Source organism: Mytilus californianus, unplaced genomic scaffold (assembly GCF_021869535.1).
Source record: "Mytilus californianus isolate M0D057914Y unplaced genomic scaffold, xbMytCali1.0.p SCAF_3, whole genome shotgun sequence".
NCBI classification, from domain to species: Eukaryota; Metazoa; Mollusca; class Bivalvia; order Mytilida; family Mytilidae; genus Mytilus; species Mytilus californianus.
In genome coordinates this window covers 42,274,750-42,296,562 of record NW_026262679.1, presented here as the reverse complement: position 1 = coordinate 42,296,562, position 21,813 = coordinate 42,274,750, and the positions used below count along the sequence as shown (strand labels likewise).

The following is a 21,813-nucleotide window of genomic DNA, read 5'->3' as shown; positions in this document are numbered from 1 at the left end:
AATTAGTCAAATAATGCTTTGACAGAATCTGAATGAAGAAGATATATTTCAACTAACTTTTCAGTTTATAAAAAAAACCCAAGAAAATCCCAAAGGGGGGGGGGGGGGGGGGGGGGGGGGGGGTGGGAAATCAAAAACCATATCGAATAAAATAAATACCATAGCCTTAAAAGAAAAACGACGGAAAGACGATCGATTCACAATACACTACACAAAAAGTAAAGTTTGAACAACACGAACCAAGAACGGATATAAATGATATAATTGTATAGAAATGAATTGAAACTCCTAAAACAAAGTTGTCTTAAGCTGCTTTGACTATTCTGTTGATGTCTTTTTGGTATTTTATGCACAAAAACATTTTGTATATTACACATATAGTTATACATTCTATCGATACTTATTTTAAGCATTGCACAAGTTCATACTTTTCTCAGACTGCATTATGATGACGTCTTTATACTTTTAAAATTCGTTTGAGGTTACTGTTTGATATTTAAGGTTCAGAAAACATAGGATTATCTATAACTAAGTAGTTGTAATTCGAATTTGGACTAGATTTTAGTGACTCTGATTACTATTAGATCGATAATTGTTTTACATTTATTGTTCTACATTAGGAAATGCATATACCAAGTCAGGAATATGGCAGTTGTTTTCCATTCGTTTGATGTGTTTGAGCTTTTGATTTTGCCATTTGATAAGGGACTTTCGGTTTTGAATTTTCCTTGGAGTTCGGTATTTTTGTTATTTTACTTTTTGTTCATTAAATTTTCAGTTTATAAATGTTCCAAGTTCCTTCGGAAAAAGTTCACAGTTACAATCTAATTCTTTTGTTTAGGCCTTTTTGTTTTGATGCTCCCCAGTTTTTTGATGTTTTTTTTTGTTCGGCCATTAGTAGAATTTACAATTTAATGGAGGATAGACAGTATCGTTATTAAAAGACACGAAGATGGTCAAGACCAAACAACTGACCAAAGAAAACTACCAGTATTGCACATCATTTCAGCATCGGATAGCGGAAGTGACTTGAGGTTTTCCCCAGGAGGTTTACAGTCCAGAAATTATTTAGACCAGCATTTACACAAACATGAAAAGTTTAGTGTTTAACAGGACTCACATTGTTTATTATCATATAACAATCTTTTTTTTGAATCAGACCGAACTGTACATAATCTCTCGTTTCAAGTTAAATTAGATCTAGTAAGAATATTTTGAATCAATCACTTGTCGGACATCATCATCCTAATAGTAGAACATTAAAGCTACTGTTTGGTGTTTATTCCGGACACATCAAGTCATCCATACGGAAATCGTTATCAAAGTTAACGATATCTATCACGAAGTAGGAACAACTGCGTGTGGACTATAGTCTCTTAGGATATATGTACATGTACTTACCGTCTATCAGCCAATGCTTCTGCTGCACTATCGTATTTTTATAAGTAATGTTTAGTTTTTAATAATGCAATGATGTAAAAATCAAGCGTCACTTAACTCAGGATATGTTGCTCATAGAAACATTTAAAGTTTAGGTGCTGGCACCATTATGTAATGATTTAGGTAGCTTCCCAAATGTTTTTTTTAATATAAGTACCTACAAAGACGTATCATGCATTCTGAAATTGGTGTTTGTTTCGTTGTGACTGTTGGTCAACTTAGGATGGTTCCCTCTGTAAACTGTTCAGTATATGTGCCTTCGGAATATACAACTATTGTCAAACTTGTCAAATAACGGCCGGCTACTAGTCTATGGTCAACTTAGTGTGCTAAATGTGGAGCAGGATGTGCTTCCATTTTGTGTTTTTTTGCGGGTTAGTGTTGCCCAGTTTTCAATTTTTCTATGAAGTGTTTTGGTTTTTATCGGTATTTTCGGGGTTTTTTTTCTTGCCGTTGTCTGTTTTTCTTTCACTTATGAGTTTTGAATGTACCCTTGGAATCTCCCGCCTGTTTTTTTAAGATTACAACCTGTCTCATGGCTAGTGTTGCCGTGAAACGATAATGTCTTGATTCGAATAAAAACTTGTGTATGTCATATTCAAGCTATTAATGTTCATTTTTTTTGGCTTCCCAAGCGCACAAGGTGATGGTTCTTCAAAAAACGGAAGTGTTGCGCACAAAATGCTGTTGTACGTGTTTTATTATGAACTTGTAACTAACTAAGCGGATTCACTATTCCAATTTTGTTTTGTTTATGGCAGTACATATAGCTCAAAACGTGATGCACCATTTTATATATTGGTCTTCCCATACTTTTGACCCTGAGCATAGTGTATGGTTAAATAATAAACAAATGTCTTGTGTACTGAAATTAGCATTATACGTTTAGTTCATTTAGAGTGTTGTCTGCTGTTTCCATGTGAGAATGTATTTTTTAATTTAATTGTACTGGTCTTTGTTACTATATTTTCTGATGTCTATATTTTTCCAATTGTATTCATCTTGATCCTGACAGTCAATAGTTCTCCTACTTCGTTTGAAAAGAATTTACTGAAAGGTATCCAAATTGAATTAAACATACTTATATATTGTTGTAAAGCATGGAAATTTAAATTAAAAATTATAAAACTTAATAAATGTCTTGTATCCGAAGTGATTTTCTGGATTTACCTTCATCAGGAAAGTCAAAAGCCATCAAAATGAAAGCAGGAGATATATGACCAACAGGTACCTAAAGAGAATACAAATCATTTGTTATGGCATACTGTTTTGATATAGACACTTTTTTTTTAGAATGACATTAAAGTACTGTACGGTATTGAAATACAATATCTAAAGGAAGCAAGATCTTAAAAAGTTCTTACTTGCAAGCAATGTTTAATCATCATCACTACGAGAACTTCTTTTTGTATTTCATTAGATCTACGATGAACAATAAATTTTACTCAATGTAAGTATACGACGATCAAATATTTCAGATCAGAAGCAATATTGTCAAAAGAACTATTCCATTGAAAAAGATTTACTACATTCTTTTTATCATACTAGGCGAGGCGGAAGCAGCATGGCGAGCGTTTATCATAATATCCGGTAAATGAGACGGGAGTTGTGAACCGGTGAATTTGTTCTTTTCTTCACAGTCCATTAACCACTGTACAATCCTTTGATTTTTATTAACATTGTCACTTCTCAGTGTCTGTAAAACTTTTTGCGTCAGCTGAATTGGATCTTGAGGCTTATGACTTGCGTCATTTTCTAAGTCCGACAGTGTAACGTCAAAATTGTTTTTATTTATGTGAACGGTAGAGGCTGTAAAATGACGTTCATGTTGTCTCCGGATATCTAACATTTCGTTTATTATTATGTCATCATCCGAATCGTCCTCTTCTACTAATTCTGAAAACAGATAAGATGAATATTATGATAAAAATCATCGGGTGCCAAAAGTGGAGCAGACAATGTTTTTGTGTGTTTTAAAGCACCTTAGTTCACCCAGGGGCGGATCCAGCTATTTTTAAAAGGGGGTTCCAACCCAGGTTAAGGGGGGGGGGGGGTTTCAAGCCACGGAACCCCCATCCAGGATCATCCACTGGTTCACCCGGGTTTTTTGTAACAGGGGATCGTGCTGCTTAACTATTAGTTTTGTTTAATTTCATTTCTATTTTGCCTATGTTGTTTCTGTCTTATTTTCTTTCAAATTTTCACATTCGGATTTAATTTTAAGGGTTCACGAAATAGCATGTATTACGGTATATTTTTTTATAAATTTGATTTTGTATTAAGGTAAAGTTCTTAAACTTTCCTGTGTAGTTTTCTATGTATTTTGTTTGTGGAGTGTATTTTTTTCACTTCCAGTCCTTTTTTGTCGAGACTGCGACAATTTTTCTTGGAAGCGAGAGATAGCGATCTTACTTTCACTCGTATTTAGTATTTTTGTTTGTTTGCCGTTTACATTTAGATTCAGTCTGTGGTAAAATAAGATAGACACCAATAACTGTATCAAACCTTCATGGAATTTTACGAACTTGGACACAAGCTTTTGTATGATCAAAACTAAAGTATCCAGAGGAATTTTGTAAATATATTTGTGTTCGTTTTTCCATATTTTACTTATAAATGGATTTAGGTTTTTTGTGCAGTTTGCATTACGACACAGTCTAAGGTTTAAAGTTTTTCAGACATCAATATCTCTGTAAAATTTTAAGGAATTTTATGAAACTTGGACACAAGTTTTTTTTTTATGACAACAAAAGACAGCACACAGATCAAAATTTGGAAAATATTAAGAAAAATGAGATTACAAATAAAAAATTCCGTATTTTACTGATTAATGGACTTGTTTTTTTACAGTCAATATTACGCTCTTAACACTTACAGTATCAATCGCAGAAGAGGACACAGGGTTCCGCGGAACCCTTTACATTTTTTTTCTTTTGGCAAAGGTGTCTGTCTTTAAAAGTTTACCCTTTTTAAAATCTTCAACCCTATTTTTTTTACAATATTTTAATAATCCTTACATCAGATTTATCACAAATGAATGTTTTGAGATCTTTGTATTTTACTTCAATGAGACAAATACAAAACAACAACAAAACATTAACAATGTTGTATAATTATGTTTACGGGTCAACATGCATAGATAATAAGGTCATCAGCATCGATTAGACAGGTGTTTATACAACATACCAAGCACTAAATCGTCCCGATGCTAGTTAAGTAGTTGACTAATTGTTCGCAGACTATAGAAGATTTTAAACACTTTCAACACCAAATTTTCTAAATTACAAAAATACGTAAAGGTATATACATAACTTAAAACAACCTCTAACGAGATTCCATTAATTTATGACGACAGTAAACAGTTTAGTATATATGATGTATATATGATATATGACATATGATGAAGACATATTCTTTCAATCAGTTTAATTGATGTCTGGAGCTGGCATATCAGTAACTGCTAGTAGTCCTTTGTTAATTTATGTACCATTGTCATTTTGCTTAGTTTCTGCTGTTACCTATTCTGACATCGGACTCGGACTTCTTTTAAACTTAGTTTTACTGTGCGTATTGCTACATGTGTTTGTGTTTATTCTACATTGGCTAGAGGTAGGGGGAGGGGGGGAGATCTTACTTAACATGTTTAACTCCGCCGCATTTTTGCGCCTGTCCCAAGTCAGGAGCCTCTGGCCTTTATTAGCCTTGTATGTTTTTTTAATTTTAGTTCATTTATATGTTTCGGAGTTTAGTGTGACGTCAATTTTCACTGAACTAGTTCACATTTGTGTTTAGGGGCCAGCTGAAGCCCGCCTCCGGGTGCAGGGATTTCTCGCTGTGTTGAAGACCTATTGGTGGCCTTGGGCTGTTTTCTACTCTTTGGCTGGGTTGTTGTCTCTTTGACAGATTCCCCATTTCCATTCTCAATTTTATTTATGAAAAATAAGAACTTTTTATTTATATGATCATTAGGGAAATAATATGCATATGCAAGCAAGTTTTGTTTCAGATTGAAAACTTAAGCAATAATGCTGAGGAAATCATGCAATTTAACAGTTCTTTAAAGTTAGTGATAGACGTGACACTTTAAGCAAAAATCAAGTGATGTGATCTTAGTATTTCGTGTAAAACAGACCTCTGTGATGGTTCCAACATAATTTTGTGAGCGGTTTTTCGTTCGGAAGTGGAGTAGGACATCTCTTTGCAGAAAGCAATTGTTTTCCAGATCCTTCTCGTCGACTTGTTGCTGAACCTTTTTGTTGCATCTTGTACATCCCGTTATTAGCATACATATCAGCCGTTTCATATGGTATCTGTGGTCTTCGGCCTTTACCACTTGCATATCGTTCAAGCCGGGTACCCACTACGGGTGTTCCCGGCCGACTTTGTTCCTCCCTAAAAGGAGGATAGAGATCATGTCTAACAACTCTGCGTTGAATCTTTTCCTTTTCCTTAGTTGTGCGCGAATCATGTCTTTTTCTTAAAGAAGGGAGAATGTCTTCGGAAGATTGATAAACAAATCCTCGTCTTATTTTCCCAGGAATTCTTTCCAGGGACGATTGAAACATTGCTTACTTTTCAATAACGTGTCAATGATATCGATTGTTTTTCCTTCATAGAATGATTAACACAAAGGTATGACAAGCTTTTTTTCTAACTTTTCCTGAATTCACTTGTCATTTTTTTTCTAAGTTATCTCGTATCCGCAAATAAACAACATTTTGATCAAGTTCCCTTTCAAAATCTTTTATTCGTGGCTTCCATTTTGCTTTTGTGGCTGTGAAATAAAAATTAATCCCAGTTACAGTATATTTAAATCACACGTACTAAACGCTTACGTCGAGATTAAACGTACCAAAATGCTACATTATGTTTTATATTAATTTAGAGTTTAATCTAGGATTAATTCATGTTATTATATATGCAAACAAAAACACATGGTAGAAACTTCAGCTGACCTACTCAAATAAGTTCATTGTAGAGTCGCAGACACAAATTGGAAACTCGCCGATAAAAATCTGTGCAGACAATTTTGAACAGATCGTGCGCTTTCTTTGTTCGATAAAGCGGCCTCTCCATAGATACTATTGAAAATCGAAACAGAATTTAGAAAGCTTTTAAGGAACACATTAACGATCTAAAACATATGATACAAATCAAAATAAAATAAAAATCTATTTGAGAAGTTGTATCCATCAATTGATTTTTCAAATACTTACTTGATATCTAATAAATATGCGTCCAAGTCTCAAATAGTTTAATAACCGATTCCAATCTACTCCTATATTCTATCTGTTGGATGCTGACAGTTTCAATGAGTTGTAACCTCGCCATTTAGTAACTATACGTACGAGATCCAGTAATTGGAAATTACCTACTAAGTGTTTTCATAAATACTTCATGCCGGTATTCCATCTGATATCCATTGGGAATTTCATTTTCAGACTCTTTATTCATAAATTCTGTATGCATATTTCCATAATATATGACTCTTTCATGCTGTGAAATGAACAAAATTATCTAAATTGCAATGCGAAGTGACAAGAGTATTTTTTGAATATTTTTTAAATTATGTAAGATAAATGAAAACTTCGAATTAATATGAATAAAAGAGAGGCAAATAATACCGAAGGAATATTCAAACAGATAAGTCGAAAACAAACCGATAATTCCATGACAAAAAAAAAATGAAACGACAAGATGACAAACAACAGTACACAAAACATAAATATAGAAAACCAAAGACTGAGTAACACGACCCCCCCCCCCCCCAAAAAAAAAAAAACAAAAAAACTGGGGGCGATTTCAGGTCTTCCTGAAGGGTAAGCATATCCTGCTCTACATTCAACACCCGTCGTGTCACTCTTATAAAATACGTTAAGTTAAAACACGAATTTTCAGTATATTTTGAAAGAACCTTTACCGCAGACTATCTAAAATATGACTTTTGTTTTATTTTTTCATTTGATGTTTCTAAGATAGTAACTCAAAGGATTAAATGCCTCTTGAATGCTTCATGTAGATAGTATTTCTAATACATGTACCAGATTGGTGGCATGCTAGTGGCAACGTCCTCTCGGAGTACTATGAGTTAACCTATATATCAAACCCATGTAGGTGTAGAAATAACGTAGTGAAGGACTGGAAGCTGAACAAAGTGATATCAGACTGACAGGGTGACAAAATAATTGGCGACTCCTTATGTAAATGAAAAAAACTAAGTGACCCTTTAACCCCTGATTCTTTTACACCACAAAAGCAAAAATTCATTTATCAACAACATATCGCTTTCTAAAGAAAATCTTTGAACTAGTTGAGAGGATTGAGCGATCGTCAATGGCCATCTGACCCCGATATGAATATAAAAAGATGATACTAATTGATTGTTTTAAATTTCCAGTGGCAAATATTACATGCATTTCAGTATGAGAACACGTTATGTGGTATTAATATGGACACTGCTGGTTCTGGACCTACATATTGAGTTACTTTGTGTTTCTTCCTTAAAAGCTTAAAATACAGATTTTGTTCTCCTTAAGAAACTTGTAATAAGTCATTGTAATTTCATTTTTTTAAAGAGTTTACAGGTTGTCAAAATTTTCAAAAATGCTTTTTCATGTTCAATGCGCTTAATCTAAAGTGCCCTAAATTCTGACCCGGGATTAAAAATAAAAATAAAATTGTTATAACTCGGAAGAAAAATCTTTGTATATTCGGTAAAAAACCGAAAGATTTCACAGAATTGAAAACTAATGAGTTTTATAGAATGAATAAAAATTTCAGATTTTCCTTTTTACATCGTTCTAGTAATTGTACGACAATGAAATTCGATAGTGTTTTGAAATATATATTTTTCCCCCGTGCGTGTGATTAACTGATGTCACAAATATGTAAAAATTTGGTAGTAAAAATGTAAGATTTCCAAATATATATTAACGGGGTCTTATTACAAGGTTAAGAAAAATGCGGTCGTAAAGAAATACTGAACTAATTATATATATATCATTTGAAAGCCCAGTTAAATGTCCAGTGTCATTCTGATCATGGCTACGTGTATATACAAATGATTATGAAATAGGGTAAATATTAATGCTCACACAAAATCAATATTAAATGGACAGAATAAAATCAAAATTGTGTATACATGTATAAAATTGACAACGAAATTGAATGATACAAAGTAAGTCCTTTTTTCAAATTGTATTTGATTTTCCCTCAATATTTTTTCCACAATGTCACACATACAACATTTTTCTAATGTAGATAGATATTCGTCTATTTTTAAATCGTTCTTCCATTTATATTTGTTTAAAAGGCTTGGCATGTTTGTGTTATTGCTAATCATTTCTATCAAAAATATTGCTAAATCTTACTTTCAAGGGAGGTAAACGACATTTTGTTTGGTACTGGCATTGGGATTTTGTTTTTTAATCTTTGATGATTTTGTAGACTTCGAGACCATAAATATGTATAACAGTTATGCATGTATCAGTTTTTGTGCTGCGACGATTGTCTCAGTATTTACCGGACCAGTACTTTCAAATACAGTTGATCGTAAGTAAACACATACAATAAACTAGATACTTTACAACAAAAAAAACCACAAATCACATAACATCTTTGAGCTCTCTATGACATTAATAACGAATGCAAGGTCTTTTTACATTTATTTCGCTTCCCAAAGTTAACTATCCATTTTCTTTATTATATCGATTTAAATGAATAGCCCATTAGAGAAATTTTGATGTTGATCAAATCAAATTGAGAATGGAAATGGGGAATGTGTCAAAGAGACAACAACCCGACCATAGAACAGACAACAGCAGAAGGTCACCAACAGGTCTTCAATGCAGCGAGAAATTCCCGCACCCGGAGGCGTCCTTCAGCTGGCCCCTAAACAAATATATATACTAGTTCAGTGATAATGAACGCCATACTAAACTCCAAATTGTACACAAGAAACTAAAATTAAAAATAATACAAGACTAACAAAGGCTAGAGGCTCCTGACTTGGGACAGGCGCAAAAATGCGGCGGAGTTAAACATGTTTATGAGATCTCAACCCTCCCCCTATACCTCTAGCCAATGTAGAAAAGTAAACGCATAACAATACGCACATTAAAATTCAGTTCAAGAGAAGTCCGAGTCTGATGTCAGAAGATGTAACCAAAGAAAATAAACAAAATGACAATAATACATAAATATCAACAGACTACTAGCAGTTAACTGACATGCCAGCTCCAGACTTCAATTAAACTGATTGAAAGATTATGTCTTCATCATATGAATATCAGGCACAACATGAATGACAACAGTAAACCCTGACCAAAGGCGATTGGGGGTATGGACCCCCTTTTTTCTTCCTTTTTTGTATTTATTCAACAAATATTCTTAAATAGTTTACTTTAAATTTTAAACAGTAGCATCTCTATTCTTATTTTTCACATGGAAAAGAGAGAGAAAAGGGTATCCATAACCCCTAGCGCCCAACTGTGACCTGGATGGAAAGCTTCAGGTGTTTCGTAAATGATATACCTATTAAGATACTGCGTCCATATTGCATGTAATTACAATGACGCTACTGTACTTAAGAAAAATTACAAAGACATAAAACATGCATACACTAACATCATAGTACATGAAACAAAAACACAAATACAATATTCATGAAATTTATCTAAATGTTTGCATTGCCGAGACAACAAAACAAACCATTTTGTAACGAAAGGCATATTATCGTCTGACTAAACCATTAATCTCAAGATTGTACAATTAAAAAAAGGCGAAAGATACCAAAAAGGATATTCAAACTCATAAGTCGAAAACAAACTGATAATGACATGGCAAAAAACAAACAATATTATACAAAACATAACATAGAAAACAAAACAAAACACTGAGCAACGCAAACTTCGCCAAAAATCGGGGCTGATATCAGGTGCTCCGGAGGATAAGCAGATCCTACTCCACACATGGTAACCGTCGTGTTGCTCTTGTAAATACAAACCCGGTGGAAAGTCTAATTCTGTAGGTCACATTCGAGAATCAAAATGCGTTAAAATAATCTAACACATTCGGCTGCTGATGAGAGTAAATTTTATCTCAGGACAAGATGTGGTCAATTACTAAATACCGGAGTTTATTTGATCCTCCATATGTGTGCGTTTTTGAAAATTCAATTACTGTCAGTGGTGTTCGAAACTATATATAGATATTGGAAAATATACAACTATTCTAAAAACCAAACCTTTCACAATTATGGAATCAAATTTAGACAAAAATGACACCAAAATCAAAACTTTTGGGAATCGCACAAATGACCATATAATAAAACAAAATTTTAGCTGAAAATCTCGAAAAGTTAAACATCCTTCATTTTATTTAATCATAACGTTTTTTTTCAGTAATGTTTAATTCTTACAACTGTGACGAGATTCCCAGGACGGTTTCCCTAGATAAAACCTACACTTTATCATGGTTTGGTAAAACAAGCCCACATCTGTGTACTTTTAATTTTACTAGTGGTGGTAATGGAGAGTCCTATATAAACATGAAACTTTGTTTTGAATCTGAGGAATATGATTTACCATCGTATGATGTAGAGCTTATAGTTTCAGAAGAATCTCAGAAATGGGTAAGTTTTGGTCAATAGAAATAACGGTTTCGGAAACATCAAATATACACATTGTTGTAGAGACAGTACCTTCATGAATCAGATTCCATAAATATATAAGTAAAATATAGACTATATAGCTATTAGTTTCACTACCGGATTCTTCTGCTAATATACATCGAAATTATGATCTTTGTAGATAATAGATTCATACCCATCGTCATATAAATGAGAAAGTTGTGGTCTGTAGATATGATTGTTTTAGACTCGACGAATGGATAGATAAGTTGTGATTTTTGCTTACATAATATAAGTTCTGCTCAGTAGAAATGTTGCTTTCCGTTTGGCATTGTTTTGCTTTAGAAATGATAATATTTAACTTACAACGAATAATATAGGAATAGTATACTTATGTTAGACACTCATTCTGTAGAAATGTTTTTCGATTGCATTGTTTGCAATACATCACAGTATCATATCTAACATAAAAAAGTATAAATATAGCTGTTTACAGATAGATTTCTTTTTTTTTTTGTGGAAAAACTAAAGATATTTAAGCAATATTATCTGTACGACTGTCATTCCTCCATCATACCATTTTTCGAATGTTGTTTATGGTTTCAACTTTACCTAATAAAGGTTATTCTAGAAGCATTTGTTGTGTGCATTAAATCAGTGGCATAAGTGTTATGGAGAAAATGAGACGAGAGGCGTATGTCCACGAATTAGAGGTTGAGTTGATAAAATGATTGATTTAAAATTGATTGATTGATTGATTTTTATATGTCCATGCAGTGTCAAATATTCCTTACATGTACAGGACGAGAATAAATGAACAACGTATACAAATAGGTAAGTCCTGCAATAAATGAACAATCAATAACAATATGTAGGTCCTGCAATAAATGAACAATTAATATTTATAGGTAGGGCCTGCACTAAATGAACAATAATTAATAACAATATGTAGGTCCTGCAATAAATGAACAATTAATGATAATAGGTAGGTCCTGCAATAAATGAACAATTAATAACAATATGTAGGTCCTGAAATAAATGAACAATTAATAATAATAGGTAGGTCCTGCACGAAATGAACAATTAATAACAATATGTCGGTCCTGAAATAAATGAACAATTAATAATAATAGGTAGGGCCAGCACTAAATGAACAATTAATAACAATATGTCGGTCCTGAAATAAATGAACAATTAATAATAATAGGTAGGTCCTGCACTAAATGAACAATTAATAACAATATGTCGGTCCTGAAATAAATGAACAATTAATAATAATAGGTAGGGCCTGCAACATAGGGTCGACTTGGATAAAGGGCAGGAAATTTGGAATGCCATTGGAAATGTGGGTATATTGGATAGGGACAGTAATTCAGCCCTATAACAGGTCCCCTCAAACAGTAGTTGCAAAAGTTCTTAATGTGAAACTCTCTCTACAAGAGGTACCGGATTTCACGTCCCCTTTCTGTCCGGACATGACTGCGGAATTACAATATATCTACATCCCACACATACCCACTTTTTCATGGCTTTTATTGCTTTGTATTGATCTGATGAGTTAAGTTTTTTTGACTGATTTTTATAGTTTGTTCTTAATATGTTGTGCTGTTAAACCACTGTCGAGGGGTTAGGATGAGGGTTGAGCGCTCACAAACACGTTTAACCCCGCCAAATTCATTAAGTGCCTGTACCAAAGCAGGAGCCTGTAGTTCAGTGGTTGTCGTTGGTTCATGTCTGTCATATTTGTTTTTCTTATAAATTGTTTTGTTTTAGATAAGGCCGTTAGTTTTCTCAATTGAATTGTTTCATATTTTTCATGTCGAGGCCTTTTTTTCTCAATGTTGAAGTCCGTACGGTTGCCTATATAATTGCTTACATCCACTTTATTTCAACTTTGGTGGATAGTTGTCTCATTGGCAGCCATACCTCATCTCCTTATTTTTTCTAATTTGAAATACTCGTGGCTGGTCTGTTTAAACTCATGTAAGATTGAATAAATTAGGCCGTTATTTTTCTCGTTGATATTTTTTCACATATTTCATGTCGGGCCATTTATTAGCTGATTGTACGGTCAGGGTTTTTCACATTTTTGAAGGCCGTACGGGGACCTATAATTGCTTTTATCTTCGTCATTTGAACTCTGATGGATAATTGTTTCATTGGCAATTGACGAAGCCGACCGTGCAAGACCCTCATGGGTAGTAAAGGTAGTTAAAAACCACCCTCGTCGTCGTCATCGGCAATTATACCATATCTCCTTATTTTAACATAGGATATTTGCCAACTGACCTTGTGACAAGACACACTTTGTAATAGTCGACTGCCTAAAGATGTTTATTTGGTAGACAATACAGTGTTTGTTTAAATGGGAAGAAAATGGTTAAGTGTACCTGATACGGCAACCTTATTGATGTACATTAATGTTGTATAACAATAATCTTATTTATATATATTGTACATGTATTGAAGTTTTACTCAATCATAGTATATCAATCATTATTGCATCGTCGAGTACTTCTCGTATGCAGGTTTATGATGGCTCACAGCAAAAGATTGAAAGAAAATGTATAGAAAGAGCCTATGAGTTGATTTTTAAGATGCAGCTAACAAGATATTATAAAGAGTCGTCTTGGAAACTTAAACTGAAAATAACAAGTGAGAACCTTCCAAATGCAGACGCCGGTTGGTATATAATATACAATTTGATATACTTGTTTGCTTGTTGGTGTTTAGTATCGCTTTAAGCGACCTTCGTTATAGAATGACGGCCAATTTTTAATGGCGGAGGAAGTCGAGGTCCTTAGATAGAACAGACGACATTTGGCAGGAAAACTTACTATACTTATCAATAATGTACTAGTATTCTTTTATATCTTTGAAAATCTTACATTTATTTTACACGCATAGAAATTACCTGGTAAATTTGGGTTACAATGGGTCAAACCGTTGATAAAATGTACAGTTATAAAAAAATAAAATGACTGCAATATAAAAATAAGAGGATATAGTATGAATGCCGATGAGACAACTTTGCACCAGAGACATATTCAACGTAGACGCTAACATCTGTAGCTCACCGTATGGCTTAAACAGAGAGCTAAACCCAAACCGTATACCAAGTTATGAAAAGGTCCAACATGACTAACAAAAAAGCAATTCATTCGAGAAAACAAACCCTGATTATGTGTTTAAAAACAATAAACAAAAAACAAATATGATATACAGCAACAGACGACAACCACTGAATTACAGGTTTCTGACTTGGAACAGTCACATACCGAATGTGGTGGGGTTAAGCATGTTTGCAGGCGCAAAGCTATCCCCTATCATGGAACCATGGTGTAACATCACCACATAGAAACAAACTATAAAAATCAGTTGATATAGGCTTGACTCGTTGAATCTACGCTAAACACTAAAAGAAACTAACCAAAAGAGTTTAAAAGACACAAAGTACCGATCTGACAGTACTCGCAGTAACTAAAAGCGTGTTCAAAGCCTTTACCAACTAATAAAAATATCATGTATCCCAGACTAAAATATCAATTCAGTGAGACAGGGTGATTCCTCCGCAATAAATATAAGTTTAGAATCTAGAAATAAAATATTTGAAGACAACCGATATATATATATATATATATATATATATATATATATATATATATATATATATATATATATGTAGCAAACGTTAGAGAACAACACAATGAAAACGACACTGTAAGGATATCAAAATTTTACATCGTTTTGCCAATTGGATATTTGTCAGGTATACATAATGATGTATCAACATAAAAGTGATATCATTCTAGTACAAAGTAATAATGACTACTGGGCCAGTGAAAGCCAGCTGTCATATTTCGAAAAGTTGGTGCTGTAATCTTTTCTATACTGTGTCTCTCCAAAGGCCCAAACAGAGAGTCATTAAATGGAAACGAAGAAATCATTGGGCGATGATAGCATGAGAACCGTATTAAGCTCGACATTGCAAAGAAGCATAAAGGATGGGGGGAAATCTCTGCTACTTCTTTACACAAAAGTCGTATTCCTATCATAATGTCCCTATAGGATAAGCTAAGAGAACAGGCTATTTATTAAAAATGCGGATGTTTTTAATCATTTCGGCGTAATTCATTGACATTTGGTAGGAAAAAAATGCCTTTCACTTTCGTGACTTACTGTCCAACTGGGAATCTGATAAATCAACTGAACAACTCATCGAGTAGATTGTAGACTAGACATTATGAACGGTTCTTTAAAATCTGAATAACGAGACAAAACTCGTTCCGTTTCTTACTTTTGATACAAGGACTCCATTTTATTTGTCTTTAATATCAATAATCTATAAATACAGATCTCAATTATTTTCTTTATCATCTTAACCATCTGGTTATAAAACTATCAAAGTTTTGAATGGATCATTTCTGCAATTATGGTTTTCACATTATAGCTATCTTTTCGATTTTAAACTTCGTCTTAGCCATGCAATGTAATTCAACAAAATATATTTAACTATTTGAAGGTATTATTGAGTTATTTGATATGTGTTGTAGGTTGGAATGTTTTGGATTATATTAGGAACACAGCCTTAGAAATTTTACCCTTTCTGATTGCTGCTGTTGTATTATTCTGTTGCTTTAGAAATGAAAAGCTGAGAAACAGATTTTGTACTCCTATAAGAAAATTTCTGAAAATTGGCAATTCCAGCTCGAGTCAACAATCTACAGATACTTTAACCGAAGGGTCAAGAAGATTATCCATCACTGAAAATCGTCTTAACTACGAATCAACGGGTAAAACATAAATTATTATTATTATTGTCATCACGTGTCATAATTGTCATTATTGATATTAGTATAGCAAAATAAGTTACATTTTATGGCGTTTAGGATGTTCGCTAAGTCTTGCTTTTGACTTTTTGTCAGATATTCGGAATCCTCTGGTTTTATCCATGTAGTGCTATTAAAATTTTTGCCCGCTAACCCCACTTTTCTTTTCATAATTTAATTACATATCCGTTTAAAAACACACTTTGTAAATCTTATTAAATCCTTGTTATTCTTCATAGTTTTTTTAAATATAAAAGGTACCAAATGAATGTTAAATATATATGAAAATTCTAGAGAAAATAATTTCCCGCCAAATTTTCAATGGCTTTAATATCTAAACAACAAGGACAACCCTATAATTTGTTTCTGCTTTTTTAGTTCTATGATCAATTTTCAATAGTCTTTTAAAAAGCCTGCTATTGAAAAAATAGTAGCGAAAAATCCTTAAGCATATTGTGTGAATGAAATTACTGAAGGAATAGATGTTTTACGTGAATATATTTGAAATATAGAGTTCAAAACTATAATCAAAATATAAGAGCCGGCTATATAGCTTTCGTTGAAAAGTGCACAATTATACAAAATTTTGAAAAAAAAAATGTATGAATATTTAAATTTTGACCTTCTTTGTACTTCGTTTTTATATGAATAAATTTTTATATAAAGGGTCTTTCTTTTTAAATGCTGTCACGTTGGGTTTTTTAACAAGATTTGTCGATAATTTAAAACTGCACAAATTGTAATAATATTCTGAGTGTTGAAGTGTTCCACTGGGTATAGTTATCTAATATTCATTTAATAGCAGATACATCCATAGGGTCAATTCAACCAAATGCAAACACGCATATGTACAGTAGATATATGATACAACAAACTTAACAATTTTCAAATAAAAACAATATCAAAAGACTTCTAAAAATGAATTTTTGGTTGTATATGTAAAATTTTAAAGATTCGTGTTTTATTATTGTTGTAATGAAAAATAAAAGTAACTGTTTCAAAAGTGTTTATAGTTGGTTGAAAGGACAATTTGAAATGTTTTCATTCTAAAGATATTCATCTTTATTTTTTTTTTATTGTTATTGTATTTAATTCAGATATAACACATATGCAAGACAACGATTCAACATCGTCGTCAGAATTCTCATTGACGTTTCCATCTGAACAAGTAGAGTTTGCCCATGGACAGTGTGTTCCTTCTGCGCCATACGAATTACTACCACCCGGGCCGCCTTCAAATGGACCGCAAGCACCGCCTCCAAGCTACGATGATGTGGTTGGAAAATCGCAAATGAAATCGGGACTCGGATAATAATAAAATTTTTCCTTTAATCTTGAAAAATCTAAATACTTCATATATTTTATATATGTCTTGTGCAATATGCTTTAGGGATGTACTTGAAACAACTATAGACATGGGTTGATAAGGTCATTTCCGTTACCAAAGAAAGAAAACATACACTTTTACATTATCATTGTTTTATAGTTCTGATCTTCCCTTTTTCCATAGAAACATCTTATTGTATTTTTTTCAGGTTATTCCATTTAAGTTATATTCCTATTCTAAAGAAAGAAGTCTTAATGTATCAGTGTTTCCTTTTTTCTTTTTCGCCACAATAAAACATTTCAATGGTTGAATATGAACGTTTCCTGGCGGAGTGATATAGCAATAATGACTTATCTCTCAAACATCGAACGCCTGATAGACCGCCTTGGTACTCTCATGGTAGCGTGTTTGCCTCGAGTTCGGGATGTTTGCGCTGATGCGGCGTAAAGCAATCAATCATTTGAGTGCGAGAGGTCATGGGTTCGAATCCAGGCCGGGTCTAACCAAAGACTATAAAATTGGTATGTGCTGCTTCTTTGCCTGCTAAGCATAAAGAAGTTAGAGCAAAAACTGGTCGGCTCGGAGTGATATTAATGTATTCGGGAAGAGTGACATGTCTTCCTGCGGACTGTTTTATACTTGTGAACTAGCACGTTAAAACGGTCCGGCTCAGTGTGTCAGTCTATTTCTATTTGTATCCATCTGATGAGTTCAGCCTTTTTCAACTGATTTTTATAGTTTGTTCTTATGTTGTACTTTTACACCACTGTCCAAGGTTAGGGGAGGGTTGAGCGCTCACAAACATGTTTAACCCCACCACATTCTTTATGTGCCTGTCCAATGTCAGGAGCCTGTAGTTCAGTGGTTGTCGTTGGTTCATGTCTGTCATATTTGTTTTTCGTAAACTGTTTTGTTATTAATTAGACCATTAGTTTTTTCAATTGAATTGTTTCATATTTTTTATGTCGGGGCCTTTTATAGCTGACCACACGGTATGGGATTTTCTCATTGTTGAAGGCCGTACGGTTGCCTATAATTGCTTACATACACTTCGTTTGAACTTTGGTGGACAGTTGTCTCATTGGCAATCATACCACCTTATTTTTATATAATACAGGTTAATATTCATATTACAGTAACATGTCCTCGTCATGAATAATCATCTAATTTGCTGCTTGACGTTAAGTAGCCGCCAGTCAGCATCATCATCATACTTATAATTCAATCTGGTATTTGGAGAAGAACACATCTTCTCATTTAGTATTAAAGATACGTTTGGTAAATCAAAGAGACCTAGCTAGGGTCTTCATCGTTGGAGACTTGCATGTAAAACTGGCAATACATGAAAAGACTTAGTTTTAGACTAGTATGCACCATTTCACCTTCTTACATGAATTTATTGCACAAACTAGGTAACAGTTATGGGGTAAGAAAATGTAATTTTACATGTTATTACACTTGATGGAAATCGACAATTCATCTTTATGGGGAGGGGGCATTGGTGTAATCAGAAAATTTTTTATAAAATGACATACAGGAACAAGAAATTCTTCTAAAAATCAAAGTCGGGATTTTTTAAAACTAATTTTCATTGAAAATTTTCATTTTACTTAATTACCAATTTAACGGACTTTTTTTTTAAAACCAAAGTTGGGATAAAAGTAAGAGTGGAAAGTAAGCCATATTCTTAAATATCTAAAAAAAAATCATTGTTGGGTTGTCTAAATACTTTGAAAATTTTGCTGGTCATGGTACCGTTTTGAAATGTGAAAATGATACTTTTATAAATTTATTGTGTCCTAAGCGCTTTTCTGGATTTACTATTTTAAGGAACTTCAAATCAAAAACAAATTGAAAGCCAACTTAAAGGTTTTAAGTACACGAAAATACACGAAAAGCTTAATGAATATGAGCATAAAGACCCTAAAAGAATATAGCCAACAGTCTGCATGATGGAGTTTGAACCGTAGTTTCATTAACATTATTTAAACTTGCACATAATATTACATTATTTTATAATTATCTATTTTATCTTTTGGTCAATTGCTGTCCCAAATGTCTAGACAAAGTAAACATCGCAATTTTTGCTAAATAATTTTAATTAAATGTTTTATCTAAGAAGAGACTTTCAGCACAACCAAAAAAAGCTATGTAACATTCTATCATAATTATAATTAGAAACTGGGTAGAAAGTTACAAAAAAGTAAAGTCAATGTTGCTATCTTAATAACGTGTAGGGCCATAAAAAAGAATATGTTTGTTTGCCCTAACCCTACCTAGACAGAAAATAGCTGCTTACTCAACATCTTTTATTGTCCTGATGTGAAATAGTATTTTTGTAACCAGATAGGCATGAAGACTAAAAAACATCTGACACTTCAATTTCTATTTGCCGAAAAAAATAAAAAATGCCTACCTACCAACCCACTGTCTTTTCCTTTGGGTAGGATTTGGGCAAACCAAAAATCTTTTAAGTGTGCCCTAGGTATTATCTCTTTTAATGTATAGAAAAATATCAAAGGTCATTAATAAATATTCATGATGGTCGTTTGAATCATGAAAATATTTTATACATTGCTTGCATGGTAATTTTATTTAAACTGATATTAAGAGAAGACACAGAGAGACTTTGCTTTCTTCATGAATATCAAATTAGGACCACTACGAGTACCGCATGGATGGCAGGAACTGCTTACCCTTCCACAGCACATGCGTTCACCCCGGTCTTTAGGAGGGATTTGTGTTGCTCAATCTTTAGTTTGCTGAGTAGTGTTTTGTGGACTTGTTCGTCTTTTCTTTTTGCCATTGCAGTTGTCAGTCTTTCTGTGACTTGTGAGTTTTTAATGTCCCCTTGGTATCTTCGGATCGTTTTTAAGTGTAATACCATGCACGCTTGCATGGGCCACTTTATAGTTAAAAATGTAAAAATGATAGTTTAACGGTACTTAAAAGCAGATGTGGTGTTATTGCTAATTATAAAATTATTCACCAGAGTCTAAAGGACGTTAATGTAAATATAACTTCGTGATATTAAGATAAGATAACATGTATTTCCTAAAAATGGCCCATCATTGCCCAAATAATTTCAATGATTACAACATAAGATATTCATGATATTGATAATAATGATTATGTAGAATAAAAAACGGACAAAAAAACAAAAAAATGGAACATAACATATACATATTACTTCAGAAACTGTCAAGCAGTGAGCAAGGATTTAATTTATCTCATAAGATCTCTTATGGTACCACTCTTGTATTACAACTCCAGTTTCAAAACATGATGTGAAATAAAATAGTCCATTTTTTTTCTGAATTTTTTCTGGACTCATTTTTTTCTGTTTGACTAAAAGTTTATACTGAATTGAAACATATATTTAGATTTTAAAAACAATATTGCATCTTTTTTTGGCCGGATATCAAACCAGGAAAGTGGAAGGATATCATGTTTACTCGAAGTCAGTGGCGTAGCTAGGCCATTTTTAAATGTACGCCCGAACCCCGACCTCCTGGTTGGGGGCGAAACCCCCCGGATGTTCACGCGTTATTGAGAAAGAGATACCAATATCTGTCATTAAAAACTCATCAATAGCAACATACTTGGTCGGTTAAGAACAAAACTTTACGACAAAGGAGATGATTTCAGCCTCCAATTGTAAACTTTTCTTTTCTATGTAGCAACATTCCAGCAGCACCTGCATATGGAGTATATACATGCCAGTTGATAAGATATTCCAGAGCTTGCATTTCCTATCATCATTTCAAGTGGTGAAGTTGAAATCATCACTTCGTAAATTTTACGAACGCAATCACGAGTAAGTTGACCGTTATGGAATATCCGTTATACAGATGATATCGGATATGTTCCTTATGTCGTAACTACAATCCCGTTCCCTTTTAACGAATCTGACCTACCGAATTACACTATTTACCGGCTTTGTAATAACATGAACACGACGGGTGCCATATTTCAAGTGGTGAAGTTGAAATCATCACTTCGTAAATTTTACGAACGCAATCACGAGTAAGTTGACCGTTATGGAATATCCGTTATACAGATGATATCGGATATGTTCCTTATGTCGTAACTACAATCCCATTCCCTTTTAACGAATGTGACCTACCGAATTACACTATTTACCGGCTTTGTAATAACATGAACACGACGGGTGCCACATGTGGAGCAGGACCTGCTTGACCTTCCGGAGCACCTGAAATCAACCCCAGTTTTTGGTGGGGTTCGTGTTGTTGTTGTACCCCTATTTGTGACATATTGTTCACGCATCGTTGTCAATATAATGGAATTTGATGCGACTGTCGTACAAGTGAGAGGTTTAGCGCTATAAAACCAGGTTCAATCCACCATTTTCTACATAAGAAAATGCCTGTACCAAGTCAGGAATATGACAGTTGTTGTCTATTCGTTTGATGTGTTTGTGCTTTTGATTTTGCCAGTCAGTGATTAGGGACTTTCCGTTTTGAATTTTTTCTCGGAGTTCAGTATTTTTGTGATTTAACTTTTTCCTTGATAGATAGTGGATGCTTACAAGGAAGCTACTGAACTAATGCTGCGTTCACACGTAATTC

General features: G+C 33.4%; 2 protein-coding genes across 3 annotated transcripts; one reads left to right on the top strand and one right to left on the bottom strand.

Annotated features, from left to right (window-relative positions):
- The first annotated feature begins 122 nt into the window (after positions 1-122).
- On the top strand, positions 123-17,481 carry LOC127734615 (uncharacterized). 2 transcript variants are annotated; one of them, XM_052244589.1, is made up of 6 exons: positions 123-2,890; positions 8,887-8,991; positions 10,842-11,071; positions 13,597-13,750; positions 15,622-15,861; positions 16,995-17,481. In XM_052244589.1, exons 2-6 carry the CDS (start codon positions 8,904-8,906, stop codon positions 17,207-17,209), a joined length of 927 nt encoding a protein of 308 aa, XP_052100549.1. In that variant the 5' UTR covers positions 123-2,890; positions 8,887-8,903; the 3' UTR covers positions 17,210-17,481. The 2 variants fall into 2 exon arrangements, with proteins under 2 accessions (XP_052100549.1, XP_052100550.1); XM_052244590.1 differs by lacking the exon at positions 123-2,890 and adding an exon at positions 4,370-4,739.
- On the bottom strand, positions 2,703-6,566 carry LOC127734616 (uncharacterized). The gene is made up of 2 exons (XM_052244591.1): positions 5,573-6,566; positions 2,703-3,336 (listed from the first exon to the last, which is right to left on the bottom strand). The coding sequence occupies exons 1-2, from the start codon at positions 6,003-6,005 to the stop codon at positions 2,966-2,968; spliced, it is 804 nt and encodes a 267-aa protein (XP_052100551.1). The 5' UTR covers positions 6,006-6,566; the 3' UTR covers positions 2,703-2,965.
- Positions 17,482-21,813: the final 4,332 nt, after the last annotated feature.

Bases quoted from the DNA above. Each gene is read 5' to 3' on its own strand.
- LOC127734616 (XM_052244591.1), bottom strand. From the start codon at position 6,005: ATGTTTCAATCGTCCCTGGAAAGAATTCCTGGGAAAATAAGACGAGGA. The intron at 3,337-5,572 runs GTCTGTTTTACA...ATCTGTTTTCAG, and splicing joins ATGTTGGAACCATCACAGAG to AATTAGTAGAAGAGGACGAT.
- LOC127734615 (XM_052244589.1), top strand. From the start codon at position 8,904: ATGTATAACAGTTATGCATGTATCAGTTTTTGTGCTGCGACGATTGTC. The intron at 8,992-10,841 runs GTAAGTAAACAC...GTTTTTTTTCAG, and splicing joins ACTTTCAAATACAGTTGATC to TAATGTTTAATTCTTACAAC. The intron at 13,751-15,621 runs GTTGGTATATAA...TATGTGTTGTAG, and splicing joins CCTTCCAAATGCAGACGCCG to GTTGGAATGTTTTGGATTAT.